General features: G+C 42.5%; 1 protein-coding gene across 2 annotated transcripts in view; it reads left to right on the top strand.

The window, feature by feature from the left end:
- Positions 1-20493, top strand: part of FARP1 (FERM, ARH/RhoGEF and pleckstrin domain protein 1) — a 2534157-nt gene that overhangs the window by 1885376 nt on the left and 628288 nt on the right. For both annotated transcript variants that reach the window (XM_044071307.1, XM_044071308.1), the window contains one exon: positions 669-856. In XM_044071307.1, the coding sequence (XP_043927242.1) occupies positions 669-856 (188 nt within the window). The remainder of the gene's footprint in view (positions 1-668; positions 857-20493) is intronic.

The raw sequence follows: 20493 nt of genomic DNA, 5'->3' as shown, positions 1-20493 counted from the left end.
TTATCTTTTCTCAGTAGTGTAAATTAAGCAATAATTTAACAAACTGTGACAAGTAGTGTTTTGTATTGCCAACTTTATTTAGCTGCCCCCCATATTACACAAATAACTAGTGACACTATTAAGAATATTAGAATGGAGACATAAGGAAAGAGTAACACTGTCCGACTGATTAATCACCTTGTCAGTTAGTGTTTTCCTGCATTCTACCAGCTGACTGGGAAACATGTTTTTTAGGTTCAAGAACAGCTTGTAAATCAGACAGGAATATTATAAATAGTGAAGCTCTGTGGTTTCTCTCAGAAGCTGTAATAAATTTCATTATTGCTGAGTAAAGATGACCTACTAGAATTCCTTATCTTTAAGTATCCTTTAGCACAAGTCACTTTTCACAGTCTGTTTCATTTGTAGACCATTGTAAACAGGTATTCCTTTATGCGCTCACTGTTCAAGATTTGGATGGGGAGGATATGAAATTGCTGTATTTCATAGTAAGTATTTTCTTAGCTATGGTCCCTGTAAATCTGTTTTAGTAGATGTAGAATTTTACTCCTTACGTAGTTGTTCATTTTGAATGACATGAAGTAGTGCTTAGTTCAGCATAATTCAAGCCCGTACAAACATGAAGCTTCCTGTATGATGACATTTTTCTTAATGTTTCACTCATGCAGGGTCACTGAGTGGCAGCCCTCACCTTTCTGAACTGTCACTGAGTTCACCTGGAGGAACACCAGCCCAGAACACTGCTCTGTCTCCGAGCCTAAGTCCAGAAATGAAGCAAGCTTCTCATATCTCCAGTCCATTACTTAGTGAACCAGGCTGCATTAGAATTGATGACGAGGATGAAGTCCGAAGAAAGGTATGTTTACTGCAGGGTCATATATAGGCATGTTTACTGTAGGGTCATATATACTTAGGCATGATGTCCTAGTCTTTTTGAACAACTTCACTGCTGAAAAATAGTTCTACAAGAAAATATTTAACATGAAGTAGCAAAAACTGTGTCCTGTCCATTGATTCAGAGTGCAAAGCTATTCCTTTGCTTTCATTTATGTTCACATTTTTCTTTAATAGTACCAAAGTTGACATGGGTCAGTCATAGTGATGGTGGATAGTGTGATAACTAGCCATCGCACTCTTACTTTTTAGGGTGTGCGCAGTTCATTGCAGTTTTCCATTTGCAAAGTAGAGCTCCAGCAGATTTGTGGACTTGTTCTGTGGGAAGAGATTCAGTGTTCAATATAAATGCCAGATCAGATTTGGTAAACTATTTTTTATTTAGTAACTCATTGTTTATCACATATACTCCTGTAATCACAAGTGCCCAAGTATTGTCCTTTTAACACTTATGGATAGAACAGGCATATAATCTCCTTCTCGTGAGTTTTAGCAGTACAGAGCCCCATTCAAATTTATGTTCTCTTCTCCTGTTTCTGTTATTGGAGAAAATCCTTTAATGCAAAGTATAGCTTCATGAGTAGATCAAATGAAATGATTTTTGATTATGAAAACTACCATGAGAGGTGGTGCTTCAGTATGAATGGTGATATGAAGCTAACTGCATTTTTAGTTGCTGGAACTAAACTTCTTGCTTGGGTACATTATGGAGTGGCTGTGCTTGCTTACTTAATGCTGGCTGACGAGATTTTTTTTATATTTTATTTGTTAGCTGGATAAGTGAACTGGTTCATTACAAACTTGATAGTTTTGAACAGCTTAGTTAGTCTTGTTTTTGGAAAATTGAAGGAAGCCAGAATACCTGGAGAAAATCCATGCTGATTTGGAGACAGCATTTAGATCCTACTTAGACAATGACTAGAGATGAAATTGAACCCTAGATCCTGGATTTGTGAGCCATATACTTGAGCACTAAGCCACCATTCCACAGAATTTAGTGTGCCAGAGGTTTTGCTAAGCTTACTGATGGTTGTGCAGGACAAGTTGTCACTAAAGTGCTACAGAATGTATGCTTGCCAACTTCAGGAATCGTCTGAGGTTATATTCACTGACTCATGTGGGCACTTGAGTGGGCTAATCACACTGCTGATACCCTCAAGAGAACTGCAGTCTTCTGCTCACTTTCTTGATGTTTCTAAGAATAAACACAGCCACCAACAAACCATTAGTACCTACTTTTCTAAGGTGGGGAATAGTCTTGATGATATACAGAACTGCTTGTCATGTAAAGCTTTCTAGCTCTGCTCTTTTGTCTCTGACATTAGCCATTATCAGCATTATAAAGATTTCTCTTCATCTCCATTCTTCATACAATTTACAGAACTTCTGTTGGTATTACTATTTCTCTGACATGGTCTTTCTGTTGTCAACAGCACGGTAAATGTATTGGTAACTTTAATGCTTATTGTTTATACTCTTTTCATTGAATATGCTTTACTGTTTTTCATTTTTATTACTTCTAATCTACTAGTCTGGCAATTGGCTTAGAGGGTTAAGGAGATGTTTCTTGTGGTTTAGTAGTGCAGGGTTTGATTCTGTCAGCTTCCATTGCCTAACTCTTTGACTGTGAGCAAATCACTTAGCCAAACACCACTTCCTGACTGAGTCTGAAAAAGATCCATGGAGATCAGTGCTCTACCCCAGAAAATAAGTATGCTTGGCACTCTTGTGTTGGGTCACTACTCCTCCGGTCTGTTCTGTTTCTGTAAAAGATCTCCACTTTGACATTCTTACTTAGTAAACAAAATGTAACCATTAAATAAACAAAGCCCTTCAAGAAGGGATATGAAAGACTTTGGTGGGGGTGTGGAAGACCTTACCATATGTAATTTTACAAAGTGTGTCTCTCTAGCTAGAATAAGAAACATAGTGTGGATTTACTCTCTGTCCTGAAACAAGATTGTTTGGCTTGGCTTAAACTGTTCTTACTAAAATGCTTATGCCTTTGCAGGTAGCATTGTAACCACTTGTTCGCTAGAGACTAAATGCAATAGTAGAATATGCCAAACCTGTTAAGCATCAAGTGTAGACAACTCCATACTGTGAAGGGATTATGTCCTGACTGTGACCCATATGATCTGGGTTTGATTAGAGGCCTAGCCATTGGAAGAGATGGCTTGACCAGCAGCAGAGCAAACGCCTGTTGAAAATTACAAGTGGCAAGAGGGTCAGGCGCGCACACACACACACACACACACACACACACACATGTCAAACATATGCAATACAACTGAGCAATTTGCACATGTATGGAAGCATTGACAGTAGGGGCTCAGATTTGTGGGGGGGGGGTTCTGCATGCCCAAGGCTGACGCTGAAGACACTGCGAGTGTGGCTAAGAAAGATAGCCTAATGATTGCCTGTTGAGAAACTGATTGATGCTAGCAGCAGGGAAGGGAGAGAAAGCTTTAAAAAACATACAGCCTTAAGCCAAGTTGAGTTTGTTACCCACAGTTACAGATGCATGTATCTAGTTTTTATTTAGTAGAGTAATGTTTACAAGTATGAGGGAGCTGGCTAGAATTGCATTAATCTCTGTCAATGAGACTGTAGTTATTTCGAAATGTTTTATCAAACTCATTTCTCTTTACTCACTGTAAGCAGTAAATTCCATTTTATTTTATTTTGACAAATCTACATGTATTGACAAAACTATGTTGTGTTCAGCAATTCCAGACAGTATTGCCCTAAATGCAGTGTGATACACTCTGCTACAGAAGTGAAGATGGATTTTTACAAGGGTTTTCTATCAACAATGACAGTTCAGAATACACTGAGGTGTACGGAAAAAGCAGGAGAGGGCAATTCCAAAAATGTTAGGAAGAAGTAGGTAGGTTAATGCCTAATAGAGGTAAGAAATTTTGAAATATATAAAAAAAAAAAAACGTAGCTTGAGAGCAATGGCGAACACATCTGTCATGAAGAGCAGCAAACGAGATCTGAGGTGAGTGGGAGAGGAGCACTGTGGATAAGGGTTAGGCTCGAGAGTTTTTGGCTTTTGCGAGCTGTGGTGGTGGCCAAGTCAGTTCCAGGGTTTGGGGCTGAACCCATATGTCGAGGATAAAATGAAAATTGACAACATCAGATCGAAGGGTCATGCTGCTAAATGCTAGGAGTTTAAATTAGAAACTGCACTCTCTGTAAGTACTCCTATCCCTAAAAGATGCTGGCATTTGTGCAGTCACAGAAACCTGGCTCAAGGGTTCAGAAAGTACCCTGGCTTTGCAAGGCTACAATGCCTTCCACACTTTCAGACCGCAAACTGAAGGTGTGAGAACCAAAAGGAGGTGGAGCACCTGTCTTCATTAAAGACAACTCTAGACTACTTAGACAATAAAACTCTATGGAGCTACTCCAAGTCCAAATTACCGTGGGTAAGACCCCCCCATTTCAGATCATTGTCATTACAGGTCAGCTTCCATGAACCAAGATGCCCACACCACTTATTTAGTCCTACTTAGGATAACTTAATATCCTAGTCATGGGTGACTTCAGCTATCCTTCCATTAACTGGGAAACTTATACGAGCATAAATTCACTCGCACAAAAGTTCATGGACTTTGTTAACTCAAATGCCCTGGAACAAATAGTGCACCACCCCACAAGAGGCTCCAACATTCTAGACCTGGTCCTCACCAATATGAGTGACAGATGCAACACCTCAAGTGTAGGGTTCGCATTGGTTAAATCTAACCATAAATCAGTCATTTTTGAAGTAGCAATGCCATCCAAACTCCCCAAAGGAGAAGTCAGGCTAAAAAATTTCTCCAGCACTAACTATGCCCTCCTAAGGGAAGGTATAATCAACTTCCAAGATCCAGTTTCCACAGATGGCATTGACGGCTATACTAAGGTATACTGATGCCCTGTATAAATATCTACACAAATCTGTAGCCACAGCTGTGCCGGATAGGATTAAAGCAAGATCCTCAAGAAAAAACAAACCATCCTGGTGGACGTCTAGCTTTAATAAATTATACAATAAGTGAAAGAAGCTGCTGTCTAAAAATACAAAACTGAGAACTCAGAACTGGAAGAGCACATTCCTCAGCCTAAACAAGCAAATAAAACAACTCATAAAATCTTCAAAGGGCAACTATGAGAAAAATTTAGCAACCATAGCCAAGTATAACCATAAGGCTTTCTTCAGCTACGTCCACAACCTAAAAGGTAGGGCTCAGATGTGTGCTGAACTAATTGTGAATGGCATCACAAATATAATGACCCTGTGGAAATTGCAAACCTGCTAGCAAACAGATTTGGCTGAAATTTCTCCCTTTATCCCCTCCCAAACATACCACAAACCGGTTTACCTTCATATTGTCGCAATGGACAATATCGATCGTGGATTTGGACGAACCAAATGCGCGAAATTCAAACTTCGACATTCACAGAAGTTCGAAAGTCAGCAAATTGAACAGCTGATTCGCTGACTTTCAAACTTAAATGTCGAAGACACGTTGTAAAGCAGTGGGGCAAACCCAACTGCACCCCCCCATGTTTGGGGCTCCGCCTCCCCCTACTTTAATATACCCATCTCCAGGATCACACTACAGTGGGGAATGGGATCATTTCCTGATCCCCACTATAGTGCAATCCGCACCCACAATGTCGAATCTGCAATGAGCGAATGCCAATGTGCATTCGCCCATTGCACATTCGGACAATTTTTTGTCGAGGTTTTGCAACTTTGCAAACCTCCTTTCGCACAAAGTGGAGTCGCACGAGTGCATAACACACTTATGAAGGTAAACCCACAAACCATGTCTTCATCATCTCCTCCTCCCTGCATCTCCAAACAGCAAATCATCAATACTTTCTCCTAGGCTAAGAACACAGCCTCCATGGGACCAGATGCCATTGTAGGCTACATTCTTAATGTTCTAAAATAAGAGCTATCTACTCCATTAGGCACTCTGCTCAACCACCGCCTGACTACTGGCTTTGTCCCCACTGAATGGAAAACCGCAACTGTTATCCCCATCCACACAGGCGGCTCTGCAACATACCCAAGTAACTACAGACCCATAAGTTTAACCAGCCTGATCTGTAAGACAATGAATCAAATCATCATGGACGCCACAGACATGGGCGTGCACACACACACAGCTGTCTTTGCCAAGGCCTTGACACTCCCACAATATGGGGCAAGCCACTAAAACACCCCAGGTGAATGTCAACCTCTGTGTTGTCAGGTGGGTTGCAAGCTGTGTCACAGGTCAACAACACTCAGTCAAAGTGGGAGACTTTACCTCTACCACCAGACCTGTCACTAGTGGGGTCCCAAAAGAGTCAGTGCTGGGCCCCCTCTTGTTTGGCATATACTTCTCAGAAGTCAAGGCCGAAACAGAGGGGATGTGGCTAACCACGTTTGTGGATGACTGCAGATTAGGTGTTTTCACTGAATCCTCTAGCGATGTCAGCATACTTCAAATGAGGCTTACACAGATCTATGACTGGTACCAAAGCCATGGTCTTAAACTAAATGCTAAAATATGCATCATCATTCCCTTTGGTAAAAACAATGTCCCTGCTGATTATAAAATAAACAATAATACCCTGAGTACCAATTCAGTAGTGCGAGACCTGGGAACACAAGTTGACTGTGACCTCAACTTTGACTACCATGTGTCTAATGCGGTGAGGTAGGCATTCTACATCACTCACCTGATTAGCAAAGGCATCGCCTCAAGAGCAAAAGAGGTTATAACTCCCCTGTACTCATCCCTCATCAGGCCTAATATTGAATATAATGCTCTCTTTGATATGTACCATACTAAACACCTGCAGCAATGTGAGAGATCTCAAGAGATTTCTAAGAAAATTCAGGGTCTCCAGTACGTCTTATACAGACAGACTGAAGTCACTTTCACTGTACTCAGTTGCATATAGACTTCTTACAGGCGACTTCCATCTGGTTTATAAGGCTATCTCTGATCCAAATATCATGGAAATGCTGCACATCCACAAGTCAAATGGGACTAGAGTCACCTGTTCCAGGCACCTCAGTCTAGCTTGTGACATAAACAGGACCTGCTGGAGAGACAGGTACATTTCTCAGAGGTTGCCACTCCTCTGGAATAGGCTTCCAGACCATATCAAGCACAGCACCTCCATGACCCTGTTAAAGCGCAACCTGAATGACTGGATGGGAAGCAATAATTTTCTGCTGGGGATAGCCCCAGCTTCTCTCCTGTGCATAGGGAGTCCTTGCTAGAAAAACCTTGGTTACAGACAGTATGTCTCATCTAGTATTACAATGGGATTTAACAACTAGGCTTGTAAAGACCCTAGGGTCAATAGCCTAGTAACATCCTATGAACCTATGTAGGATTATAGGAGGTTACTAGGTTATCGACCCGGAGGTCATTTCAAGCCTAGTCATTTCATCCCAATGGAATACCACTGATACTCTAGTCAATACCCAGGACTGTTTTTATTAATAACTGCCCATGTCCAGGAGGGTTGTGGGCTCTGTCCCTGGTAACTCTTCATTGTTTTATTTTCTGTTTTTTTTTTTTTTTTTTGTTTTTTTTTTTGATTACGCTGATAGAGGTTAATACACAGCAGCTGCGGAGTAAAACTAAACCCAACATTTCTTTGTTTGAAATGTGTTTTTCCTGTGACTGGAGAGCAGTCACGGTGTTATGACTAGAATCCTTTTAGTTGAATTCTGTTTTCTCATAGACTTAAAGACATTCTTCTTCTAAGTGATAACATTTCCCACTCTGTTGTTTCCAAAAATTACGACTGATTGGATTTTCACAGTTACAAAAATGAATATCCCCTCCTTGAAAGCTACAGTTGTATACTGACGTGTTAGTTATTGTTCTTTCCTTATGCAGTATATTGTTGCTTTGGTGTTGCTGGTCTTAAAGTTTACTGACGTGTTAGTTATTGTTCTTTCCTTATGCAGTATATTGTGGCTTTGGTGTTGCTGGTCTTAAAGTTTGTGTATTCAGTGCAAATGTAATTCAGAAAGTCATTGGATGTGATGCATGCGTTATTGCAGAACCTGAGTTTTACTGGACTTCACTTTATAAGTATTCATGTCAAAGAAGTTCCCACTTCAGTTAACCCGAATGAACTTTACTAGTTTTTCATATTTAGCAATGTGAATGTTTTCTTTGGGGTATAATTGGGTTTTCAAGTTGTATGAAGAAATGTAAGATGTTCCAGTACGCTCGTATCTAATGCAGTCAACATTGAATAATTCTGAACAAAACTCTAAAATGTTTCAAGTGCACTATTCATTGCTATCTAAAGGCAAACACAGAGGTATAGCAGCTGTGTACCCCTAATACAATAAATATGTCAGTAAGCAGAATATTTTCTGATTTTATAGGAAAACTAGTAGCAACTAAGGCTAAGTACTCCATTTTTAAGGATTTATAATCTCCAGGTCAGTTCTGTGAGAAAGTTTTGGCTGATGTAGATCCCATTGTCATTCTGGGAGCTACAGGAGCTGGCAGAGAGGTTGGGAGTGAGAGACTTATGTCTGCTTACGTATTTGGGAGTAGGGAGGCAGTTTGGTGTACTGCAGTACAGGTGCTTCCCAGTAACAGGTAAGTTTACAGCATGCTATAGTTTGTACTGAGGAGAAACTCCCAGCAGTCGCCAGTCTACACATGCAAAGTAACCCCATAAGAAAGTATGCAGGAGTGCTGACATGCACTGGTTAGGGAGTGTGGCATGTCAGGCACATCAAAAACTAGAGGAAGAGTTAAACACATACATTAAAAATCCTGAATATCTAAGGATAATGGCCTACCAGCTCTCAACTCTTACCCTCAACCGCAGATGTCAGATTGAGGTTACTGTAAGGTATTCGCCTTCAAACCTTGTCAGATGGTATTAAAACAAAACTTCTGGATGCTGCTGTGGATAAACAAAACTTGTCTGGCATTGCTCTAGCAGAGCTCTTTTGAGACCTTGCAGGATCAGGATAAGGTCATTAAAGATTTGAAGCACTTTTAATTTCCTCTGCAACTTGGGAATCCTAGTAAGACTGCCTTTTTGCATAACTGTCGGACAGTCTTCCAAGGGGTAAGAAGGCTCCTAAGCATGTGTTTTCTGATAAGCCTACTGAAATGCCTAGGTCCCAGAAGCAGTCCTTTCCTGACAAGTCTGCAGGCATTGGACTTTCAGCACTCCCTTCCTCTTGGCCAGGTCCACTTGTCCCTCAAGCTTTCTTTGTCGCTTCCAGTTTGGCAAAAGTTCACTACAGACTCTTGGGTTCTATCCATTATTAGGCAGGGTTACTTTATTGCCTAGAAAACCCTTCCCTCCTTCTCCAGTATCCTTCAACCTCCTGCAGAACAACTTCCTCATTTTCAGGGTTATTGCATAGCCTGTTTGGGTACCATTCATCCGGTTCCACAGACCATGAGGGGTCTAGAGTTTTATTCCAGAATGTCTCTGGTCCCCAGGAAAGAGGGGTGTTAGAGATCTGTCCTGGATTTTTCCTTTCTGAACACTTTTCTCATGGTGCCTTCCTTCTGAATGCTTTCTGTTCAGATTCTGTTCCTTCTAATGCTTCTCCAGGCCTTTTTTAGTTTCCCTGGACCTAAAGGATGCATACCTTCCTATTCCTATCCACTCAGGAAAGTTTTGCATTTCTCTGTCTCTTCCTATCATTTTCAGTTCTTTGCTTTGTCCTTTGGGTGCTCAGCAGCCCTAAGGGTATTCATCAAATGCCTAGCTCCAGTGGCCGCCTTTTGCAGGCTTCAGGGCATTCAGACATTTCCTTATCTGGACGACCTCTTACTTCATGCCCCATCCCAAACTAAGCTGGTGTAGGATCTTCATTTTATGCAGCTTCTGTTGCACAGCCTGTGGTTCACTGTTAACTTTCAGAAGTCAATGCTGACTCAATCTCAGGATCACATTTTTCTACCCTGTGAGATCCAAACTGTTTTAGTGTTAGCGTCTCTACCTGCCTCCAAGGTTTTGTCTCTCACAGATTACTTTCTTTCCCTGCTTCCCCTGTCCTGTTTTCCAGCCAGGGAGTTTCTCAGGGCTGTAGGCTTCGTGGCTTCTACCATCCTCATGCTTCCTAGACAAGGCTTTTCACCTTTTCAATTTCTCCAAGTCTGTTGGGTTTCTAATACCATGATGGGAATGGACCCCATTCCCAAGTCAAAGTATTCTTCAAGATTATGATATTAGTGTTATTTCAATCTTTGATATTAGTCAGAAGTGCCTTCGCAGCACCCGCAGTGTGTCCAGTAATGACTCTGTAATTTGTATGGAGTTACTTGTATTGGTAACATATCTAAATATGATTGTAAATTATTTTTCCTAAGACCCCATTACTCCTACTACTGTTGGAACTGTTTGTGTATCCTGCTTCCACATTACCCTCGTTTCTACCTGCACATCCTGGTATTTTACGACTTTGTCTCTCTCTGTGCTAAGATACTGTAGATAAGATAATATACACTGCGTATAGCAATTTCAATGATTATTGGTGCTTTTGTCTTCTTTTCATGGGCTAGTATATCTGTTTTTTTTTTTGCATCTATTTTTTGAACTGTTGGTAATGGGTGATCCTATGCTATGTAAACTTCATCATTTTCTGTAAAAACTATCTAGTTCCCCTGCTCCCTTGTCTCAAACATGAATTTCACTGGTGGATTCAGCAGATATTTCTCAATCCAGGTGTTCCTTTCCAGCCTCGTCAGCCATCCCAAGAACTCGTCATGGATGCCTCAGAGCTGGGTTGGGGAGCTGCCTCATGCACCCTGAAGGTTTAAGGCCTTTCATCCACTCAACAGAGGGTAGATATTGCTCTTCGTGCTTTCCACTCGCTCTGGGTACCAGGTCCCTTGAAGGTTATACAGACAACAGCACCACAGTCATGTGGTACATCAAGAAACATGGCAGCATGAGGTCTTACATTCTTTGCAGACGAACCCTTCAAGCATGGAAAGTGGTCATCAATCTGCAGATGACCCGACAGGCAGTTTGTATATCCCTCAGAATGCAATCTTGTGGCAGATTCTCTCAGCAGGTCCAGGTCACAGCTCACAAATGGATGCATCACAGAGACATGTTTCTGGACATAGTTCATTGTTGGGGTATTCCTAAAGTGGATCTCTTTGCCTCCCCTCTGAACAGGCAGCTTCCTCAGTTCTTTTCCAGAGACTAAAGTCCTCTTTGGCTTGGAAAGTGGTCTCCATGTCTTCCTCTTGGAAGAGAATGTTCCTTTATGCCTTTCCTCTCCTTCCTCCTCTTCCCATAGTCCTTCACAAGCTAGAGAAAGGCTCTCCAAAATCTTGTTGGTGACTCCCTTTTGGCCCATATAGCACTGGTTCCTTCTCTTATTCCATCATGGACGTTCTCACACAGGACAAAGGATCTCTCCTTCACCCTCACCCATCCACTCTTCAGCTGACGCTTCTGGGTGATAGAGTTTTGATTCTTTCCTGACACCAGTTTTCTGAGAATGTGCTTAGGGTCCTGCAGGAGGCCAGAAAAGCTGCAACCAGAAAATTATATATGTCCAAGTGGAAGAGATTTTCTGTCTGGTGTCTAAAGCTACACCAGGATCCCTTTTAAGTGGAGATTCCCTTAGTTTTTTTTTTTTTTTCAATCTGTGTGAACTGCTACAATGCCGGCTTGGCATATTCTTGAGTCCAAGCTCACTTGTCAGCAATAACTGCCTGTCTGACACTGAATCCTCATCTGGCCTTTAGATGTGAAGTCAAGCAATTTCTAAAAGGCTTCCTTCATATCAGACCCCCCCCCCCAAGAAAACCCATTCCCCCTTCTTGGGATCTTAATGTTGTCCTTGAAAAACTCAGGCTCCTTTTGAGTCTGCCACTACTTCTTCTTTGCAATATTGCACCTGGAAGACTGTTTTTTTGGTTGCTTTAACCTCTGCCAGATGGTTTCTGAACTCCAGGCCCTGATGGCAGTCCCTCCTTTTTTTTTTTTCATAAATACAGGGTGTCTGTATAAATCCTTCATTTATGCCCAAGGTGGTTAATGAGCTGTTCCTTATTCAGTCTGTACTGCTTCCTTCCTTTCTCTACAGTCCACTGCTGAAAAGATTTTTCATTCCTTGGACTTGCAAAAAGAGCTCAGGTATTGGTTAGACAAAACAAATGCCTTTCGCAAGTCTGACCAACTTTTTGTTTCTTTTCATCACATGACTTTGAGTTTGGCCGTTTCTAAGCAAACCATCTCCACCTGGATTTCCAAGGCCATTTCCTTTTGTTATTCCTTTCATGGCAAGCAGTTATCTGCTTCTGTTAGGACTCAGTCTATTAGAGCAGTGGCTTCCTCAGGGGCTTTCTTCAGGGGGTTGGGCACCAACTCCATCCCTGAAGCTGCTACTTGGTCTTTTATTCACACATTCACTAAACATTACAAATTGCATGTCATTTCCAGGACAAGGGCAGGTTTTACCAAGGCTATCCTTCATGGCTGTGTGCAGGGCTCCTCCTTGCCTTCTTCCTTTCTGTCTTCTCAGTAGCTTTTTTACTCACCCAGAGATGATGAATAGTGCAACAGTGATGTGGAAGGACATAGCACAGCTGTATAAAATCATACAGTAACAGGAGATATCCTCCTTTTAACTTCTGCAGCATCCGCTCCCTCCTACCCCCTGATGTTCTTCATGTTTCACTGTTGAGTCATCACATTTGGGTTATCCCTGCCAGGGTAGCCCTCGGCAGGCCCGAATACCAGAGACTTAGTATTTCTGCATCGGTTGCTATCGCTTGAGGACTGATGTCAGGTCATCAGTGGTATAAAGTAAGGCAGCCGACGCCATTACATCAGTCTTTCTTGCCGTGGAGCCTGAAGCAGAAGCAGTTCTCATGAGTGCCGGTCAGCTGCTACCTGAGTTTACGTTTCCGAATTGAAGTCGAAGTCTTCTAAAGCTAAGTACTCCATTCTTTTTCTCCTTTTCTTTTGGTGGTGTTTTCTTTCTGGCCAAGAGGTTCTTCCCCTTCTCTTCCTTCTTTCCTTTTTCTGCATGTACATCTTCTCCTTTCCACTGTGGTTCCTATTTCTCCTAGGGCACTTCACTTTTGGGTTGGGAGCATTTGTACATCACCTTTTTTGTCCTACATTTGTGTGGGGAGCATATGTCTGATGTACAACACTACTAGATAATAAAGGCTTTAATATACTGGCAGGATGATAGATATTGGAAACAGTAATTAAAAATATTTATTCAATTAAACTGTTAAACTGTTAAAATAAATAAGCCTTTGAAGAAATGCTGTCAGAATTCATGATTCGTACCAAGTGGAATCAAACTGTTTTGCTTTAAAATTAACATGTTTATTTTCAGCAGTTGATTCTGTTTAGTCACCCACATCAGTGGAGGTAATGTACAAAACTAAACACAGATGTTCATCGTGTTACCCTGCTGCAGTCATCTTCACACTTGGGTTATCCTGTCGTCAGGCGGTCCCGCAGTCGGACGGAATTCCAAAGTCTTGGTCTGGCGTCGGTTGCTGTCGCTTCTTCCCTGATGTCAGTGCGCCAGGGGTATATATAATGCATCTGACGCCGTTATCTTCAGTCTTGCAAGCAGAAGCAGCAGAAGCAGTGAAGAAGCTCGGTTGGTTCGACAGCTAGATTTGATTTTTCGAATTCAGAATCGAAGTTTCAATAAGCTAAAGTACCCGTTGGAAACTTTTCTTTTCCTCAGACTCATGTCAGAAAAAAGTTAACAATTGTTGTTCTTGTTGTGGGAAGCAAATACTAAGGATTTTCATTTCTTACTGCATACCTTGCCTGGCCCCCACCCACGGCGTCACTGGTTGTCTTTTTTGTGCTAGGTTTAATAAGCATATTATAAAAAGATGCTATGATTTCGCACGACACTACTTCGGTAGAAAATTTACCTACACAATGCCGTCGGAGCAACCGACTACCGGCGTGCACAAAAAACGCAAGGATAAGGACAGGCAGCCTAGACCCAAGCCAGACTCTGAGGCCTCGGCTGGAATGGTCTCCGGTTCAGCGGTCTTCAGTGAGGCTCCGACGCAGCCCATGACTACCGCAGATTTGGTACCCGAGACCGCTTCGGAGCCTTTAGCGGAGAGTACTAGGCCGACGCAGCCATCTTGTCTAGCCCCTACCGACGACACTGCAGAAACACCTTCGGTTTCTGAAGGCGTCTTCAGACCGACGACGCTCACCATAAAACCGCATCCTAAGCTTAAGACTCCTATTAAACCTAAAAAGCCTTCACTGCAGTCTCCAGTTGAAGGCCCCATGCCTAAGAAACAGATGCTTAAAATGGCTGAAGATTTGATCTCTTTAATCAGGGGTTCCCAGCCCCCACCTGACAAAAGGCCCAGACAAGAGGAAGATTATGCCTCCTCTGATCAAGTGTCTGTTTCTTCAGGCTCCTCTTAGGACCAAGATTACTCCTTCTCCCCTTATGAAGATTCTGATGCTGAGGATTCTATTCCCTCAGCTTCTCCTCCTGAAGACTACTCCTTTGGGGAAACTTTACACACTATGAGGGAACATTTTCACTGGGAAGGTCAGGACTACTCTGACTCAAAGAAAAGGCTCAGAGAGTTTCTTTTACTCCCCCAGCACAGACCACTTGCCATCCCCCCAGTTTTAGACATTGTGGATGATGTTTACTTAGAATCTAGTTTGAACCCAGATTCTCTGCCTCCTGCTCCAGCCAAACCAGACAGATACTATAGAGTGCCTGATTCCCACAAATTCCTTTATAAAAGCCCTGTTGCTGATCCAGAGACCATCTCCCAGGGTCCCAAAGGGGCAAAAAATCCTGTACCCTCTGAAAGGGACTCCAGAGCACTAGACAGGTGGGGGAAAAGGTTTACACCTCAGCCACTCTAGCTATGAGAGCACTAAATTGCCAATTTCACATGCTAAAATATCAGCAATTTCTAATGTCTCAGTTAAAACAAAAAATGAGCACACTCCCTCAACAGTCTGAATTGAAAGAAATGCAGGATCTGTTGCATGCAACTGAACAGGTGGGCAAACATACTGTACAATATGGCTTTGATTCTTTGGAGGCTTCCTGCAGAGCAGCTGTCACTGTGTCTGTTATACGTAGACATGCTTGGTTAAAGGAACAAACTCTGCCTGATCATGTTAAAGCAAAGCTTCTAGATGCTCCCTTACAACAGGAGGTTCTATTTGGAGTTAAAGCAGAAGAAGTCTTAAAGAAAATGGAGGATAAGGCAAAATCTGTGCAGACAGTCAAAGATTTCCTTCAGGTACAGCCCCTTCGCTTCAGCAGAAATTGGCCAACAAAAAATTGGTCCTTTCCAGCTACTGACAGACCACAGAGGGGTAAATACAGACGTCTAAGAGGCAGAGGACTACCACAAGCCCAATACAAACCTCGACAATGGGGCACTGCAACACAGAAGGGAGGAGAAGACAGGTCCCAAACTACCAGAAGGCAAACTCAATGACTTGCACCTCATCTGGCCAAGCAACACCCTCTTGGCAGCCCCCTTGGGAGGAAAACTCACGCTTTTTCCAGACAACTGGCACATTGTCACAAAGGACAAATGGGTCCTAGACATAATTTCATGAGGATACAGATTCCATTTCCACACCTTGCCAATGAAAAGAGGAATGCCAAACCTGCCACAAAATCAATGGGCAGAGGCACAAAAGCAAATTACAGCTCTCATGGACATGAGAGCCATTCAACTGGTACCTACTCGAGAGCAAGGCCAAGGATTTTACTCAAGACTCTTCCTAGTCCCCAGAAAGGACAATGACTGGAGACCAGTTCTGGACCTTTCTAAACACCTTCTTACAAGTACCCAAATTCAAGATGCTAACACTATAGCAGCTTCTTCCCATGTTGGGCAAGAAAGCATGGCTAGTAACGTTGGACCTCAAGGAGGCATACCTGCATGTCCCTATCAGACAAAGTTGCAGAAGATACCTCCGTTTCATTGCAGGTTCAACCCATTACCAATTCTCTGCACTGCCCTTTGGCTTATCTACTGCACCCAGGGTCTTCACAAAATGCCTGGCACCAGTAATTGCATACTGCAGACAAAGAGGAATTCAAATATACCCATACCTGGATGACTGCCTCATCCAAGCAGAAAGCAAGGACATTCTCTTACAACATCTGGCTTTTGTAAAACATCTTCTAAGTTGCCTGGGGTACACAGTAAATGAAAAGAAATCAAAACTAGTACCCTCACAAAATATGACATTCCTGGGTGCCAGCTTGAATACAATGGCCCAGAAGGCTTATCTGACGCCAGACAAGCAACTACAACTGACTAAATATTTCAAAACAATGGCAACAAAGACCCAACTCCCTGCAAGAAAAATTCTGCAGGCCTTGGGCTTCATGGCATCTTGCATACTACTAATACCATTTGCAAAGCTGCATATGAGGAAATTACAGTGGTACCTAAAAAGCGTATGGTCTCAACACAGCCAAAGCTTGGACACAATGATATCTCTCATTCCCTGCCTACAACAGGAGTTTCTATGGTGGTCACAGGCATGTCACCTCAACAAGGGTCAGCCTTTCACCTTGCCCCCAGCCAGGCAAACTATGACAACAGATGCATCGGACTACGCCTGGGGGGGCACACATGGCAGGACAGTGCGTTCAAGACATATGGACTGCAGATCAAAGAAATCTGCACATCAGTCAAAAAGAGATGCTAGCTGTACAGAATGCCCTGACAGCCTTCAAGAACCTATTACATCCAGGAGAACTTACAATAAGGACGGACAACACCACAGTAATGTGGTACATAAACAAACAAGGGGGTACACACTCCTACCCTCTATGCAGGCAAGCAATGACCTTGTGGAACACAGGACTGGCTTACCAAGTTCAGTTACAAGCTCAATTCCTGCCAGGAAAAAAGAACACATTGGCAGACGACCTCAGCAGAAACATCTTGGATCCCCACGAGTGGAAACTGGATCCACAAGTATTTGCAATGATAACTCAAAAATGGGGCCTTCCAGACGTAGACCTGTTTGCCAGTCCCCAAAACTATCAGCTAACAAAATTTTGTACAAGGACACTTCACCTTCAAGCTTGGAAAGTGGACGCCCTCTCATTCAGTTGGAAAAACCTGACAGTATATGCCTTCCCTCCATTGCCTCTCCTCACAAAGGTGCTTCTGAAAGTCAGAAAGGAGAGACCACAACTGATACTCATAGCCCCAGACTGGCCACGCCAGCACTGGTACCCACTATTAAGGAATATGGCCCAGGGCCCACCTTGGACTTTACCACAAATTGCCCATTTGTTCACACAGCAAAACAATCAGATTCTACACAGCCAGCTCAAAACCTTAAATCTGGCTGCATGGCAAATCAACTAAGCATCCAGCCAGCTCCTCTTTCCCAAGCAGTTATGGACGTTATTCTGGAAGCTAGGAGGCCCAGCACCAGGAAGGCCTACTCGGACAAATGGAAAAGTTTTTGCGCCTGGAGCCAAGCTAAAGGTCAAAACACACGTCAGTCTCACATGCCTCAGATTCTACAGTATTTAACTGAGATGTTGCACAAAGGACTTTCTTTTTCTTCCATTAAAATCCATGCATCAGCTATTTCAGCCCACTACAACACGGATCCACCCTTATTTTCACATCCACTTCTAAGGCAGTTCCTCAGAGGGGCAAAAAACATTAGAACCCCAGGAGAGCACCTACACCAACATGGGACCTCAATTTTGTTCTGGAAAAACTTACGCTACCTCCCTTTGAACCAGCTTTCTCTGCAGATCTACAGTTCCTATCATGGAAGACTGCCCTGCTGCTAGCAATAACTTTAGCTAGAAGAGTCTCAGAGCTACAGGCACTAATGTCAGTGGAACCTTTCCTCATTTTCCATCAAGACAGAGTTTCTCTACGAACGAATCCTTCCTTCATGCCTAAGGTGGTTTCTAGTGTGGCTTTAAATCAAACCATCCACTTACCCACCTTCTTCCCAAATCCACAGAACAAAGGAGAAAGACTCCTGCATTCCTTGGACATTCACAGGCAACTTCGTTACTACTTGGATAAAACTAAGGTTTTCAGAAAATCTGACCAGCTCTTTGTATCCTATGCTACAGCTTCAGAAGGGAAGGCTATCTCAAAACAAACCATTTCCAAATGGATAGGACATTGCATTCGTTTTTGCTACACCCATCATGGAAAACCAGTTCCTGCTACCATTAGGCCCCACTCTACCAGGGCAACAGCTACATCTACAGCCTTTCTCAGGGGGGTTCCAACCAAGGAGATTTTGGAAGCTGCAACTTGGAGTTCAATACACACCTTTACCAAACACTATCACTTACCACTTTACTCTAAGACTAGAGCTGGCTTCGCCACTGCAGTTCTGCAGGGCCTTCTAGCCCCCTCTAATCCTCTATGACTCCTCCACCCATCCTTAGCTTTGGGATTCTACCCAAGTGTGATGACTGCAGCAGGGTAACACGATGAACATAGTACAGTTTTGTACCTACCATAAATGTAGATGTTCGAGTGTACACCCTGCTGCAGTCAAGGTTACCCTCCCTCCATCCCCTCTGATCTTATTGGCTAAATCTCTACAATTTCTTCCTGATGTATTTGCTTATAGCTGGAGGGATTTTGTGTTTGTGCTAAAATTTCTTATATTGGTACTAATTACTGATCACCTTTTTGGGGGCACCTGACATCTGGGGCAAGAAAAACTGAAGAAAATGGCATTGGATGCATTATATATACCCCTGGCGCACTGACGTCAGGGAAGAAGCGACAGCAACCGACACCGGACCAAGACTTTGGAATTCCGGCCGACTGCGGGACCGCCTGACAACAGGATAACCCAAGTGTGATGACTGCAGCAGGGTGTACACTCGAACATCTACATTTATGGTAGGTACAAAACTGTACTTTCCTCAGATTGCCTTGATATACTATCTTAATGTGTTGTTCTACTTTACTGAAAGGAAAATTGTGTTGGACATCCTGAAGACATTCCATCATTCTTACTTAATATTTTTCTAATGATTGTGCCTATGTACCACATTCTTAGAATGCAGTTACATCTAATATCAGATATTAGTAGTGACACAGTTAGAAAAACGGTGGATATTATGTGTACACCTATAAATATAACAATGTTAAACTTCCACCACATCTTTACTTACCTTGCAGGTATGGCTTTGATGTAACACCAAGCCATCCGCAAAATTCTAACTCTTGCGTCTTAATATTTATCTGTTATAATAATATGCAAGTATAATGTTTGGTGTCTTCCTTTAAGTATTTGTGTAGTGGTTTTCCTCACTAATTTTGGGTAGCTTTTTTTTCCCCTGACCTGGCATCACACACTGCACTAGGAGCCATTGAGTCCCCCATCCCCCCCCCCCCCACTGTGTTTCTGTTGCTCATACAGTTCATGTGTCAGTCCTGGCATTTGCTCTGGAATAGTTTGCATGTTTGTTGACTTGATTAGTTAAGACATCAAAGTATTAATGTGGTGGCCAGATCATGAGCTGAAACCCATAATGACATTTTCTGTACTACTTGAGAGAGGAGTAGGACATGATGCACCACACAAGTGCCATCCTTTCAACTGTGCCACCACAGTAAAGAGGGAGAAACTGTTGGCATGATGCAGATGGTAGAGAATACTTAGTATGAGGATTGGCATGAGAGTCATCCTTGCAACCCCAGGCCTGTACCAGAGTACTGTCAAGTGAAGAAAGCAGAGAGCACACATTAATCACACAGTCACAGCCTCCTGGAGTTATGTCTGGCACTTGGACAACTGTGTAACCCACTTGTATCCCATCATCTCCCACTGTTAACAGTGGCCTGAGTTCACACCCTTGATGTATAAGCACTATGCATGCCTTAGTCAAATAGTGAGAGCTTTTTCTGGCAAGACAGGTTAATATTGCAAACACTTGCAGAGAGTACTTGGGTAATTTAGCATGTAATTTAGTGATCACAGGTTTAAATAATATTACAAACAGACATATTGGCTTTACTTTGTCCCATTTGAAAGAAGATATGTTGAGACTTGATTTAGGACTAAAAAACATTTAGGGTTTAAGGTAAAATGGAATATTGACAGCTTTTTATTCCTAAAATAAGCACCTTTCTCTTCAGTTGTGGTTAGCCTTCCATCAACAGTTTTAATTTTTGATCTGATGTTGTCAATTTTCATTCTTTCCTCAACTGATGGATTTGAATCTGATCTTCAGATCCCACTCAGCCGTTACTTTAGATTGTGGTCACCAAAAAGCTCTCGAACTCCTCCCTTACCCATAGTATACCAACCCCCAGCATACCTCAGATCTCATTTGTCACTTTTGTGAATATAAGTGGTCGCCTTTAGCTCGAGAGCGATTCATTAAAAAACTATACGTTTTTCAATTTTTCTATTAGGTTATGTTAGTTTTTCCCCTTTCAATTCTATAAATTTTCCCTTTTCTTACACTTGGTGTAATCTGTTACCATTATTGGTATGTCTTGTTATCTTTCCTGCTTTTACACTACCTTAGTGTAGTCTTCATACCATTGTTGGTATTTCTAGGTATTTCTTTCCTTTTCC

This window comes from Protopterus annectens, chromosome 5.part0, assembly GCF_019279795.1.
Source record: "Protopterus annectens isolate FY-2018-M chromosome 5.part0, PAN1.0, whole genome shotgun sequence".
NCBI classification, from domain to species: domain Eukaryota; kingdom Metazoa; phylum Chordata; order Ceratodontiformes; family Protopteridae; genus Protopterus; species Protopterus annectens.
The sequence above is the reverse complement of the archived record's forward strand: the minus strand, read 5'-3'. Positions and strand labels throughout refer to the sequence as shown.